Source organism: Saimiri boliviensis, chromosome 8 (assembly GCF_048565385.1).
Source record: "Saimiri boliviensis isolate mSaiBol1 chromosome 8, mSaiBol1.pri, whole genome shotgun sequence".
Classification (NCBI taxonomy): Eukaryota; Metazoa; Chordata; class Mammalia; order Primates; family Cebidae; genus Saimiri; species Saimiri boliviensis.
Window position 1 is genome coordinate 115,150,690 of NC_133456.1, and position 13,704 is coordinate 115,164,393.

The following is a 13,704-nucleotide window of genomic DNA, read 5'->3' on the forward strand; positions in this document are numbered from 1 at the left end:
GTGATCTGCCCACCTCAGCCTCCCAAAGTGCTGGGTTGACAGGAGTGAGCCACTGCGCCCAGGACTCTCTGACATTTTTCTACTCTGGTTTTCTTCAATCAGGATGGCAGTTAAGCTCTACCTGAAGACAATTCGAGGACCCTTCACAAAAACTAAGTTTTTGGTGTAATAATTCTTTACATGCCTAGAGAATTCGCTGTTCTAAAATTTAATAATGCCTTGTTTTGAATGTAATTTTACATATAAAACTTTTTTTCTTAAAAAATAATGCCAACATTTAACAGTATTCAGCCTTAACATACCTCATTATTATAAGAACAGACGAAATTCTGGTTTTCTTGGATAACCGGATGACACTCTCTTGCAAAAGCTTTTTTCTGTTTATTTTGTACACAGAGTTCCAAGCCTCGGGTAGGAGGTGTTTTAATGAAAGGAAGCAAGCAGTTAGGATCATGGAAGGACACTTCAGCAGCATGACACCTGGAAATTTCATTAGTCTCCAACAGAGGGTCTGCAGAACATCTTTCCAAATCAAGGGACTCCTCAATTTCACTGAGCTCACAAGATTCTAATGTGCTATTTATAGACACAAATTTTGCTGGGTTGCTGTGTTCTACCACCTTTCGGGAAGATCGTATTATTTTGTTCTGATTGCTGTAAAACAGAGCTACCCACATATGAAGTAAAAGCTTCACTTCTTCCACATTATCAGGCAAATCAGTATTCCAGGGCCTAAAAGTTTACAGAAAGAACACATGAAAATCAATGTAAGTGGTTATTTTAGTTGATTACCTTATAGTAAGCAAGGGCCTCCAATATTAACCTTAGTTTTTGTTTTTATTTTTAAAATTTACAGATAATGAAGCATGAATGAGTAAAAATGTAGTTGACTTAACAAATAATTATCAGTCTAACCCACTCATTTTACAGAGACAGGAACTGAGAATCAGAACATGTAATTGCCTTCTTTCAAATCACAAACCCTGCATGGCAGAACCATGATCTAAACATGCATCTCCTGACTCCTGGTTTAGCACGTGTGTTTTACACCATACAAATTCACTCTGGACACAGAATACTAATCATGTGAATAATGGTTTCACCAATACCCAAATCCTCATCAACATGCTTTTGCTAAGTCTGGCTGATTCATTTATTTTCCATTTTTGTGTCTCTCTTCTAATAGATGAGATAGTCTGAAGATAAAATATCTCTCTGGGCAATTCAACAGAACTATACTATTTTCAGATTACAGTTCTGAAAAATATTCTGAAACTGTAAGGGGAGATTGAAAACATTTCTGGCCACCTGGCAGGCAAAAGGATGCCAGATCGCTGGAGTAGGATAAGTTAGCGGGGCTGCAGAGTTGGGCAACAGCTAAGCAGGAAGTTCTAAGGAAATGACCCTTATGAGTATATATAAACTTGTGCACGGAAGACAGCCTGACAGCTGTATAGTCCATTTAGTCAGATGTGAAATCATTCATTAATAGGGAGTTGAATGTCATTTTATATAGCTAATGAATGCTTCTTGCTAACAGTGATGTTTACCATTTATTATTACTATTGTCCCAATATATGTAATCTCAAGATACAGCTACTATTAAACTCATACTTAAAAGTGTTGACCAGACTGTCATACACCTGAAAATTTGTTAGAAATGCAGAATGTCAGACCTCTCCCCAAGGAGAATGCATCAGAATCTGCAGTTCAGTGCAATCTCCAGATGAGCAGTACACACAATTAAGATTGATAGGCACTGTCCAGAAGCAAGAAACTTGCCCAGGGTCACGGGAGGTGAGAAAGGGAAAGAACCCAGGTTCAAACCCAGGTTAGTCTACACTCCAAAGCCTGTGCTATTCACCACTCTGCTATTATTGCCTTGATTCCTTCTTAAGGGAGATCTATACAACAATCTGATGTGAAACTGCTTACTCCTATCAATCTGAACACTTTACCAAGCTACAAGTGATTGTTTCTTCTGGAATCAAGTCTGTAAACCATTATTTCTAAATCTCACACTATTTTACATTAAGACCTCATCTAAAAATCGAAATTCAAAGGCCACAGGGGCTTACAAAGGAGCACTGCAAACTGGAAAGCTATTCATTAGGCTAAAGTTATCTTTAAAATGTTCTCCATGTGAGCACAAGGGGAAAACCAGCCTGTTACTCTTACCTGCCAGGAAACATGTTTGCTTGATGTTATTATCAGATTGCTGGTTTTACACACAACACCTGTTTCTCCTTCTCCAGAGTTTGGCACAAGTGTACCCCCCTCACTATATTCATCTCAACAGAAAAGTTTCATCCATTTTCACCAAGTTTCACTCACACTCACCCATGTAATGCTCTTACTACAGTTTTCTCCAGTGGGTGGTTGGTATATTTGCTGTCTAAGCTGAATGCATATTCTGTTTCACATTTGAAAGTGATCTTAACGGAGTCATCACAGCTAAACACTATATGAGAGCAAGATTCTTTCGCACCGGAAGACTTCGGTCGATCCTTGTACTTCACAACAGGTTCGTCAGAAGGTTTTGGCTGAAGCAAAAGGCCAGGCTGATGCCGAAAGGGCATGACTTTCCCCACTGGGGTTACTGCTTCAGGGCTTTTTGTCCCATTCTTGGGAAAGGGAGGGCTTGGGGTCTCTTTCTCCTGAAGATGTTTCTTTAACTCTTCTGTAAGAAGCAGAGCATATGAATGTTCCACAGAAACAGAAGAGCTCTGGCTTGCATCTGAAGATTCTAGTGTTTCCTCAGTAAGTGCTGACTGGGCTTTAGCAGGGGTCTGACTACAAGCAACCAAGCTTTCTTCATTTTGGCTAACAGTTAAGTCTGACCCAGAATTACTCTTCCTATCAGAGGACGGGTTAGGTAGCAATCCACCTTTTTGACTTTTAACTCCTCTATGATATTCATGGTCAGATGTACCTCGCAAAGAATTTTCTTTAGAGAGCAAAATATCATTCTGTGGCAATTCAGAGGAAGAGTGAAGATTTCTAGGCTCAGATACTGGTGTGGAAGAGGTAGCAGAGCTTAATGCTAGATCAGCTAACATATTTAGGGCCTGGGAGTCATAGTTGACAATGGAGTTCTCAGCAAGATCATTGTGAGCCACTGTGGTATTTTCTGGTTGAACATTATTTATGCTGATCCCATCTTCTTGACCATCTCTTGAAATTTCTGACTGAAGCTTTGAAACAGTTTCTCCTTTGACTTCAGTATAAAGGAATTAAAAAAAAGAGAGAGATTATGTTTGCTTGTCATAGAATTCTCTGCCATTATTAATGGCTAACTCAACATGTTCCAGAAAAACTTATGTTACATATATTGCTCATTAAAAATTTACCATCAGATTAAGGTCTCTTCCAACCCTCAGATCTCTTATAACATATTAAACCAGAGGGACAAGTCTTAAGGAATATGTATATTAATTTAGAAAGAGATTACTCTTCAAAAACATATGTAATGAAGTACACACAAGACACAGCTCAGCTCAAAAAATGTACAAACAGAAAAAAGACAAAAAGAAAAAGGATGAGAGTCCTGCCCTTCAGGAGCTTACAATCTAGCGAGGCTAGGAATGTAGAAGTGTCAAGTGTGAATTAAAGTTTGCTAACATACATTCTCAGCAATCATTTCCCTGAACAAGTGATCTATTAGAGAAACCATCTAAGTTCAAATAATTTTAACTATATAAATCTTTAATTACATGATGTAATAGAAATAAAAAATTAGAAGTCATAAGTGTATTCAGAATCATCAATTTCGTACCTTTTAAAATTTTGCTTTTTGGTAATGAAATGTTTTTACATTATCCAAGAAAGGGTAAATCTACTGACAGTTTTCCTTTATGTAGAGAATCAAATCTATCCATATGTCCTTAATCAGAACAATTATATTTACCAGTGGTTTCCCTAGGTATTTTCAAGACATTAATTAGTCCTTCCTAAATGCTGTTATCATGAAGGATCAACTTCACAACTCTTCTAGGCAATGATTACCTGCTGCAGGTAGAGAGATGAACAGAAAAGCCAACTGTGTTCCTCTTTATAATAGTAGCAGGTCCAAAATGAATTAACCTCCCCCCAGCCAAGGGCAAGGAAGAATACATTTAAAGAGAAGAAAAAGGCTCCAGCCTTCAGTTAGAACAAGATGAGGGTATGCACATACATGGGGAAAGGGTAAAACTAACCAACCACTGCCCAGTATTTATTTAAAACAGTAAATCCAAAGGGGACAGGTGGATGAAAGGGACCCAAAGTGGGTAGTTGTCTTGTTAGCCCCATAGGTGTACTGGAAACATAAAATTAATTTTATGATCTGATTGATTTATTGACACTAATTTCATTCTATCTTTGTTAATATTACAGCCTTTATATACTTATCCCTTACACAAAATGCTACTTACAAGTAAGGCCTAATATAAAAGACACTACTGAAATCCAGAAAAAAATCGTAGTTTAATAAACATTATAGTCTCACATAAATCACCCAATTATTAACTTGTTACAAGTTCTCAATAATTAAAAAAACCCAATAATTTCTATCTATTTAAGACTTACATAAGACAATGCCAAAGGAACTACATTAAAAAAGAAAGTTCAGTGAATAAAAAGGACAGAAAACCATGTTTCATTAACAAAAGGATTGTTTGACTTCAAAATTATCATGTGATTCTAATTTAAATCAGTAATTTTCAAACTGAGGTCAATGTGGCTGTTTCATCTGCCTTCTTAAACTTTGATGTTTAAAGTGTAATAAGTAAAATGATTAACATAGGTGTTTAAGAAAAAAATTAAGAGATCATTTAAATGTAGTCATTTAAAAATGTTAACTTGGAATGTGATAACGCAATACATACAGATATTTGCAATACAAATAAGTTTTTAAAATATGTGTTCAAATATTTTGAAATTTTTTGAAATATTTTTCAAAAATTTTTGGAAAATATTTTGAACACATATTTTAAAAACTTTAAATTTTCTGGGCTCACTTTTCTGCCAGTATCTAATTGTCTACCTCTTCCCATTAAACAATTTGTCAATAAACATCTGAAGCCAATTCAGTTAACAAAGTCAAATGACACTGCTAGGAACACAAGATGTTTCTCATAATGTTTACAAATTTGAAAGATTGGACCAAGACACATCAAATGATTTGAAAATAGTATGAATTAAATTCTATAATGTTCTCAAATATCCCAAATAAATGAGAGATTAGCGAGAGTCAGAACATGAGAAAATGCCTCCCTGTAGGGATAAAACTAGCTTTGAGCCCCTGTCAGGCAGAGGATGTGCACGGGGGAGGCACAGATGACCCATAGAGGAAGGAGCATGGTGGCAACAGCAGAGGCTCAACGCAGAGAGGTGGGGTGCAGCCACAGCATAAACTCCCAAGAGAGACAAGCAGAAGAGCTCAAATTTGGTTTGGAAGCCAAAATTGCAGCATATGGGTTTTTGAATGACATGAGAAGCTTTTTAAAAATCTTCAGTCAAAAAACAATCTGAGGCCGGGTGCGGTGGCTCAAGCCTGTAATCCCAGCACTTTGGGAGGCTGAGGTGGGTGGATCACGAGGTCAAGAGATCGAGACCATCCTGGTCAACATGGTGAAACCCCATCTCTACTAAAAATACAAAAAAAAAAGTAGCTGGGCATGGTGGCGCACGCCTGTAATCCAAGCTACTCAGGAGGCTGAGGCAGGAGGATTGCCTGAACCCAGGAGGCAGAGGTTGCGGGTGAGCCGAGATTGCGCCATTGCACTCCAGCCTGGGTAATAAGAGCAAAATTCCGTCTCAAAAAAAAAAAAAAAAAAAAAAAAACAACAACAACCTGAAAAAACTTAATCTCAGGGTATGCTTTAAAAAAAAAAACAAAAAAACTCAACAATTCAATTTCTTTCTCTGAATTCCTACTCTCTGTGAAATATCAAAAATCTAGTAATAAATGAGGGAGAAAGTAGAATCAGAATAACCAGACAGAAAACTCAGAGGTTTATGTATAGCAGTTGAAAATACAAAACTAGAGCAGTTCATGTGACTAAACTTGATTTGTCACTTAAGCAAAGTTAAATAAATAAAACTACTTTTAAAATTAATGCCTTTTAAAACCAAATATAGGCTTCTTGGTCAGGCATGGTAGCTCACGCCCATAATTGTAACACTTTTGGAGGCTGAGGCATTGGAGGCTGAGGCAGGCGGATCACTTGAGCTCAGGAGTTAAAGACCAGCCTGGGCAACATGCCAAAACCCCATCTCTATAAAAAATACAAAAAAGGCTGGGCGCAGTGGCTCACACTTGTAATCCCAGCACTTTGGGAGTCCAAGGCAGGCAGATCACCTGCGGTTGGGAGTTCGAGACCAGCCTGACCAACACGGAGAAACCCCATCTTTACTAAAAATATAAAAAATTAGCTGGGCATGATGGCTGATGCCTGTAATCCTAGCTACCCAAGAGGCTGAGGCAGGAGAATCGCCTGAACCTGGGAGGCTGAGGTTGCAATGAGCCAAGATCGTGCCACTGCACTCCAGCCTAAGCAACAAGCGCGAAACTCTGTCTCAAAAAAGGCAAAAAAAAAAAAAAAAAGCAAAAAAATTAGCTGGGCATGGTGGTACGTGTCTGTAGTCCCAGCTACTTGAGGAGTCTGAGGTGGGAGGATCCCTTGAGCCCAGGAGGTTGAGGCTGCAGTGAGCTGAGATGGTCCCACTGCACTCCAGCCTGGGTGACAAAGTGAGGCTTTGCCTCAAAAAAAAAAAGAAAAAAAGAAAGAAAAGAAAGAAATAAAACCAAACACAGGATTCTGGATTACTGATAGTTTTGGACAATTTGTTTATAATTTTCTTCAGATAAACTTATAATCTTCTGTTTTTATAATTGATAATGGTCCAGAAAAATAATGCCAGATACTACTTACTTCTGCATTTAGTCATAAATAAGGCCATTTTTACTTTAATGCTTGTAGACAATTCATGTTCAGGCTTTTTGCAAAGTAAAAAATAGGCTCTATTTTTTGAAGGTTTGGGCCTCTGTACTTTCCTAATTACATTAGGAAACCAGTTTATTTTCTTTCATGTCTAAACTAAAAAACATAGAAAAAATTCTTGGTACATTTCAACTGCTCTTACGCTATGTCAATGTATTATCTTGCACTCTGTTAGATCTGTATCAGGGTGTTTAAATTTACAGGAAGAGTATTTCTTACCAGGTTGTGGCTGCTTTCTGATTCTGGGGTTCTGATTGCTTTTTACTATATTTACTCTCTGCTTTTGTGGAGATTTCTTCACAGGTGGCTTAGCCCTTGGAACAGTTTTGACTGGAGATTTCTCTTGTTTCCTTGCCCTTTTAGCCTTTGTTGGCACTGGAACATCTTTAGAAATAGGAGCTTCTTGGTTTTTCCTATCCAATTTGGCTTTCTGTACAAACTGTGCAGTCAGCACTTCCGCACCTTATGTAGAAAAGACATCATTTTTTTAAGGGGTAGGGGCCCAGATACTTAGCATAGCTTTTTCTTTTCTTTTTTTTTTTTAAGGTTTTTTTTTTTTGAGGAGAGCAACTTTAGTAATGGGGAATAAACTATGAAATTTCAGGTATTTAATTAAAATATTTTAACAAAGCAGAAGTTAAAAAATTCTCACATAAATATAATATGAACTTGCTAAGTGTCTGCTTATATCCCTATCAGGTAAAGAAGAAATAGAACAGAGTAATAACTTTGTAACGATTTAATCAAAAACAAACAAACAAACTTTGGGCTGGGAGTGGTGGCTCACACTTGTAATCCCAGCACATTGAGAGGCCAAGACAGGAGGACTGCTTGAGCCCAGGAGTAGGAGACCAACCTGAGCAACATGGCAAGACCCTGTCTATACAAAAAAATTAAAAAATTAGCAAGGTGTGTGGCATGTGTCCTTAGTGGCAGCTACTCAAGAGGCTGAGGTGGATCACTGGAGCCCACACCACTGTATTTCAGGCTGGGCAAGACCCTGTCTCAAAATGGAAAAAAAAAAGAAACAAAAAACCTTCATAACCTTCCTGACTAATGTGACAGGTAAGAATGAATATGCAAGATCACAGCCCCAGGATATAGACACTCATGTTTAAACAAAAAGCAGCACAGCTCCCATAAGATGATGTGGTTAAAACTGTCACCACCCTGCAGAGAAGAGGTTGTATAGAGAACGATATTACGTATTTGGACAGCCACATCATATATTTTATGTTACTACTTTACTCTCCAAATATATCTTCCTATCTTTTAATTTTTCAGATGGTACTAAATTTAGATGACATCCAAATTTTAATACCATCTGAAAAATAATCTTTTAAAAGATGGGAACACTGAAGAAAGTTTGCAACTGGTTTTATTTCCAACACATCTACTATCTTACACAAAATGATCTCTCTTAGAAGTTTTGCTTTGTTTCTCACATGGTATGAAAACAGCTAAAGGTGGAGGTGGATGCGAAGAAAAAAGAAAATGCTAAATACCTGCTTTAACACACAATAAGAAGTATTTCAATCTTTTAAGAATTAAAATTTAGCCTCAAAGATATCATATGAAATAATCACACATATAAATGTTGGCAAATATTTTTAAATTACATTATACAGAAGATTCTACTTCTCACTAAGGACACTAAAGATGGTATTAAACAGTTTAAGAAACTGATGAGTGTTAGTGAAATGTAGGAGAAAAAAAGAGGCCCATTTCATTTTATTCTTTTGGGGGTTAGAAAAAGGAATGGCTTTAAAAGTGTTTTCAGAATATCTTAATGTCATACATTTCGAGCCTGATTATTTTCCTCCCTATCAAATTATTATATTAATAAGTATTAAAGCAGCATATTGATTTTTTAATAAGACTTCTCATTCCACTCTAATTACGTTTTCTAAAATCTTCAGCACGGGGAAAGGCGAAATAAAAATAAACCAGGAGAGCAGTTATGACTAAATTAAAAAGAATGCGTTCTGATCACCTCTGGGAAGAAAGCAAAAAAAAAAAAAAAGAAAAAAAAGAAAAAAGATTAGACAACCAGGACCCAGGGGAAAACTTTCTAACATCTATACAAACAGAAAGGGAAGATATTCCCAGGTACCCTGAGGTCCTGGGAGAAAAAGAAAAGCAAAATGAAACAAAGTTATCCTACAGGGATTGTTCTGTTTTCATGGAACACTCAATACCATGCTTCTCTAATTGCATGCAATTAATCCACTGGTGGGTTATAAAATAAATCCAGTGTGTCACAACCAGAATTCTTTTTTTTTTTTTTGAGATGGAGTCTTGCTCTGTCACCCAGGCTGGAGTGCACTGGCACAATCTTGGCTAACTGCAACCTTTGCCTCCCAGGTTCAAGTGGTTCTTATGTCTCAGCATCCCAAGTAGCTGGGATTACAGGCATGTGCCACCACACCTGGCTAATTTTTGTACTTTTAGTAGAGATGGGGTTTCACCATGTTGGCCAGACCGGTCTTGAACTCCTGCCCTCAAGTGATCCACCTGCTTCAGCCTCCCACAGTGTTGGGATTACAGGCATGAGCCACCACGCCCAGCCCAGAATTCCTTCTTAAATGAAACAGAATAGAAGGTATCAGACTGTATTTACACACAATCTTTTTTTTTGAAATTTTTTGTTTCAGTCATGTATGAATTTGTAGGTACTGGAATATAATATCAAACATATTTCTTACAGTGGATATAATTAAAAACATTTGAGAAACAGTAACAATGTATGTTGAGTTACAGACAACTGATTCAGTACCTTAAATTGGTTCACATAGAACAGGATGGTTGGCCTGGAATCTATTTACAGATAGTTGTATAGTCTGGTGCACTGTTTTATATCACCATAACTTTCCACTTATTGTCCTAAATATACACATCCCCACCTCATTCCTCCATAAGACAGAAACCACTATTTGTGAAGTCACAGAATAAAACCAAGGCTGGGTGCAGTCGCTCACTCCTGTAATCCCAACACTTTGGGAGGCTGAGGCAGGAGCATCGACTGAGGCCAGTCTGGGAAACACAGTGAGACCCCAACTCTACAAAAAAAAATTTTTTTAATTAATGGGGTGCTGCTGTAGTCCCAGCTACTCCAGAGGCTGAGGCAGAAAGATTACTTGAGCCTAGGAGTTCGAGACTGTAGTGAGCCATGATCATGTCACTCAATTCCAGCCTGGGTGAGAGAGAGAGAAACCCTGTTTCTAAACAAAAACAGAAAACCCCAAACAAACAAACAAAAAAACTTCCATAGGGTAAGCCCTGAATTATTTAGAATCCTGGGGATTACCATATCCTAGATGTTTCTTCTTTGGGCACCAACATTTTCAAATTCAAAATATTACAGATTGGGTTGGTAAACGTTTTCTGTGAGAGGCCAGACAGTACATACTTTCAGCTTTGAAAGCCATGTGGCGTTAGTCACAGCTGCTCGGCTCTGCCAACAGAGTATGAGGGCAGCCAGAGATGACACAGGTACAAGTAAAGCGGCCCCTCAGCCATACTGTGCTGCCTTTTTCTCTAAAGGGGTCACCTATGTATTTCCTTACTCTTTCAGAGAAAATACAGCAAAACACAATTTGAGATGATTTTAAGCCAAAGTCATATGGTTTGCTATGCTATGTTCACTAAAATACATTTCCCACTAATTGGCTCAAGACTAATTCTCAATTTTCAGGGAGCATCAAAACCACAAGAAGAATTCAGGTGCTCACGTAAAAACCTGTGATATACATAAAGGATTAGAAACTCTGTCCCCAGACTATTTTACTTTTGGAGGTCACAAGCATTTCCCTCCTCTTTATAAGTGTTCAGGCTATCAGCAATCACCTTTTGCTGGTACTGATGTGCCTGATTTTAGAAGATCCTCTTCTACCTCCATTTGTGAAGAGGTTGGCACAGAAACTAGACAATCATCTTTCTTAGAATGGAATATAAACACGTGAGTGGTTTTACAAGTGGAACATAACATGTTGGTGTACATGGCTTTTGAGGTATCTTAGTCTTTCCTATTTCTTGGTTTTCAGCTGCTACCTCAATCAGTGCTTGTTAGGCATTAGGAGGCACACAAATCACCTGGAGAGAAATGACGACATTCTAAATCTTCTAACTAATGCTGTGAAACTGCAGTCCACAGGGACCAAGAAAGTAACAGGGATTGAACACAACAACTATTATCATTATTATTTTGAGATGGAGTTTTGCTCTTGTCGCCCAGGCTGGAGTGGAATGGCGCAATCTCAGCCTCCTGGGTTGGAGCAATTCTCGTGCCTCAGCAACCTGAAATAGCTGGAGCAACAGGTACGTGCCACCATGCCCAGCTAATTTTGTATTTTTAGTAGAGACAGGGTTTCACCGTGTTTGTCAGGCTGGTCTCGAACTCCTGACCTCAGGTGGTCCGCCTGCCTTGGCCTCCCAAAGTGCTGGAATTACAGGCACAAGTCACGGCGCCAGGCCACAACTATTCTAATAACCCATATAAATAGTGCTTACCTCTTTTTCTTTTCTGAGGAAACTGTCCTTTAACTAACTTAAGTGTTGTTGGAGAGTCCAAGCTATTGTCTGCTCTGGGAGCAGTTCTTTTGGGAAAGGGGCGGCACAAGTTCATCTTTTTACTCCGCACCACATGTGGCATGCTGGCCTTCCTTTTAGGCTGCACTCTCAGATTTGATGATGGACTCAATGGAACCACAACTCTCTTCTTTGCTTTCAACACTTCTTCAGAATTCTTTCTTGTTTCAGTTTCTTTTCTTACTTCTACCTCTGAGTCAAGAAATTCAGGATCTGGAGTCATTACTAAAGAAAATCCAGCATCACAAATTCCATCTGAAACAGAAGGTGACTGAGGATGCTCTGCTAACAAGTCCAAAGCAGTAGACACTTCCAAAATGTAAGCACTAGGGTCTGAAAAATAAGAGTGCAACTCAGTTAAAGACTCTAAAGGGCACTTTTCAGCTGGAGGAATCAAGTCAAAACCACTGGGCAATTTCCCCAAGAACGTAGGGTCTTTCATTCTCTCCTGAGGAGCAACAGTCAATGAAGGGCTTCTGTCCGCCTTGTACCGTTCTTGAAAGTGATGCTTTACTAATGTGTTTGGATGGATTCTTTCTTCAGGAAGTGATTTCTTTGTTTCTAGCAGGGCACAATTAAGGGCAGGTAAAATAGGTATCACCTTCACTGAGATGTCATCTTCAAATTTCAAATCTTTTACCCCTAAAATATATACATATACACACATGTATTACACACCTGAATTTTTTAAAAACAAAACGTTCGGGAAAAAAATACTATAGATTTTAAAATTAAGCAATGGTTAATTATGTTATAGTCTTACAAATGACAACCTAAATGGCAATTAATAGAAAACTTACAGGTACATTTAACAAATATTATCTCCACATATTTGAAATCTCTCTGAGATTTCACAGAGACATTCTCTCTCTCTCCTCTCTCTCTCTCTGAACTGAACTCTAAAAGAATAATGGCCAGTAGCTCACACCTGTAATCCCAGCATTCTGGGAGGCCAAGGTGGGCAGATCACAAGATCAAGAGATCGAGACCATCCTGGCCAACATGGTGAAATCCCATCTCTACTAAAAATACAAAAAATTAGCTGGGCGTCATGGGGCGTGCCTGTAGTCCCAGCTACTTGGGATGCTGAGGCAAGAGAATCGCTTGAACCCAGGAGGTGGAGGTTGCAGTGAGCTGAGATCATACCATTTACACTCCAGCCTAGCAATAAAGCGAGACTCCATCTCACAAAGGAAAAAAAAATCATCTGACATGCAATCACTACATTAGAACAAGTAACAATCACTAGGTTAGAACAAGTAAATTATATCCCGCCTCCAGTTCCATCTCACCTAACAAGGAGCTCAGGGTCTCACTGGTCCATCATAGCAATAGCACTGGCCTTTAGAGTTGGGAGATTTGCTTTCTTACTTTTTCTTATTTTGTTTTAAAATTTATCTTACTGTAGCTGTACCTTATTGAACTCACCTCAATTCTTTTCAGAAGTTAGTGCAAATCAACTGAACTGAAAAAAGTAGATGCCCTAAATAATGCCCAAATCTCACTGGAATAATAATTGCTAATTTTAAAAAATTTTTATATTAAATGAAGTAACAACTTTTAAAAATTAAGTAATAAACTACTCTGTTTCACCTCCTCTCCTTGGCCCATGCTTTGAAGTGCTATTTTTTTTTTTTTTTTTTTTCAGATGAGTAAAGAAAACAGTGAAAGAGAAAAAAAGAGAGAAAGGTCTGGTCTCTATGAATTGGGTAATAAAATCCTAAAATATTTCAGAGTTATCAATAATGTAAAGCCACAAGTAACAAAGGCCTTTAGGGCCCAGTAAATGATAATGAAAATGAAAATTGTACCATCTTTTTAAAGAAAAGTAACTTCAGAATGAAAGACATAGTTAAATACATTAGCACCATTGCAGGTATTAGGAAAAGACCAAGTAACAGTAAAAAGGAAAATGTGGCTAGGTCTTAAAATAAAAAGTTTTGTATTTTTTGTAGATATGGGATTTGTCATGTTGCTCAGGCTGGTCTTGAACAACTGGCTCAAGTGATTTGCCTGCCTCAGCCTGCTGCAGTGCTAGGATTATAGGCATTAGCCACCATTCTGGGCCCAAAGTTTTTATAAATTATATTGCTATAAAGTTATTACTCTGGTCTTTTCCTTTTTTTTTTTTTTT

The 13,704-nt window shown here is 38.0% G+C and overlaps 1 protein-coding gene across 10 annotated transcripts in view; it reads right to left on the minus strand.

The window, feature by feature from the left end:
• Window positions 1–13,704, minus strand: part of TASOR2 (transcription activation suppressor family member 2) — a 95,952-nt gene that overhangs the window by 31,252 nt on the left and 50,996 nt on the right. For 8 of the 10 annotated variants that reach the window (XM_074405107.1, XM_074405114.1, XM_074405110.1 and 5 more), the window contains 4 exons: window positions 11,493–12,212; window positions 7,203–7,445; window positions 2,341–3,217; window positions 303–732 (listed from right to left, as the gene is read on the minus strand). In XM_074405107.1, the coding sequence (XP_074261208.1) occupies window positions 303–732; window positions 2,341–3,217; window positions 7,203–7,445; window positions 11,493–12,212 (2,270 nt within the window). The remainder of the gene's footprint in view (window positions 1–302; window positions 733–2,340; window positions 3,218–7,202; window positions 7,446–11,492; window positions 12,213–13,704) is intronic. The other 2 variants (XM_039478809.2, XM_074405111.1) reach the window with 1 other exon arrangement.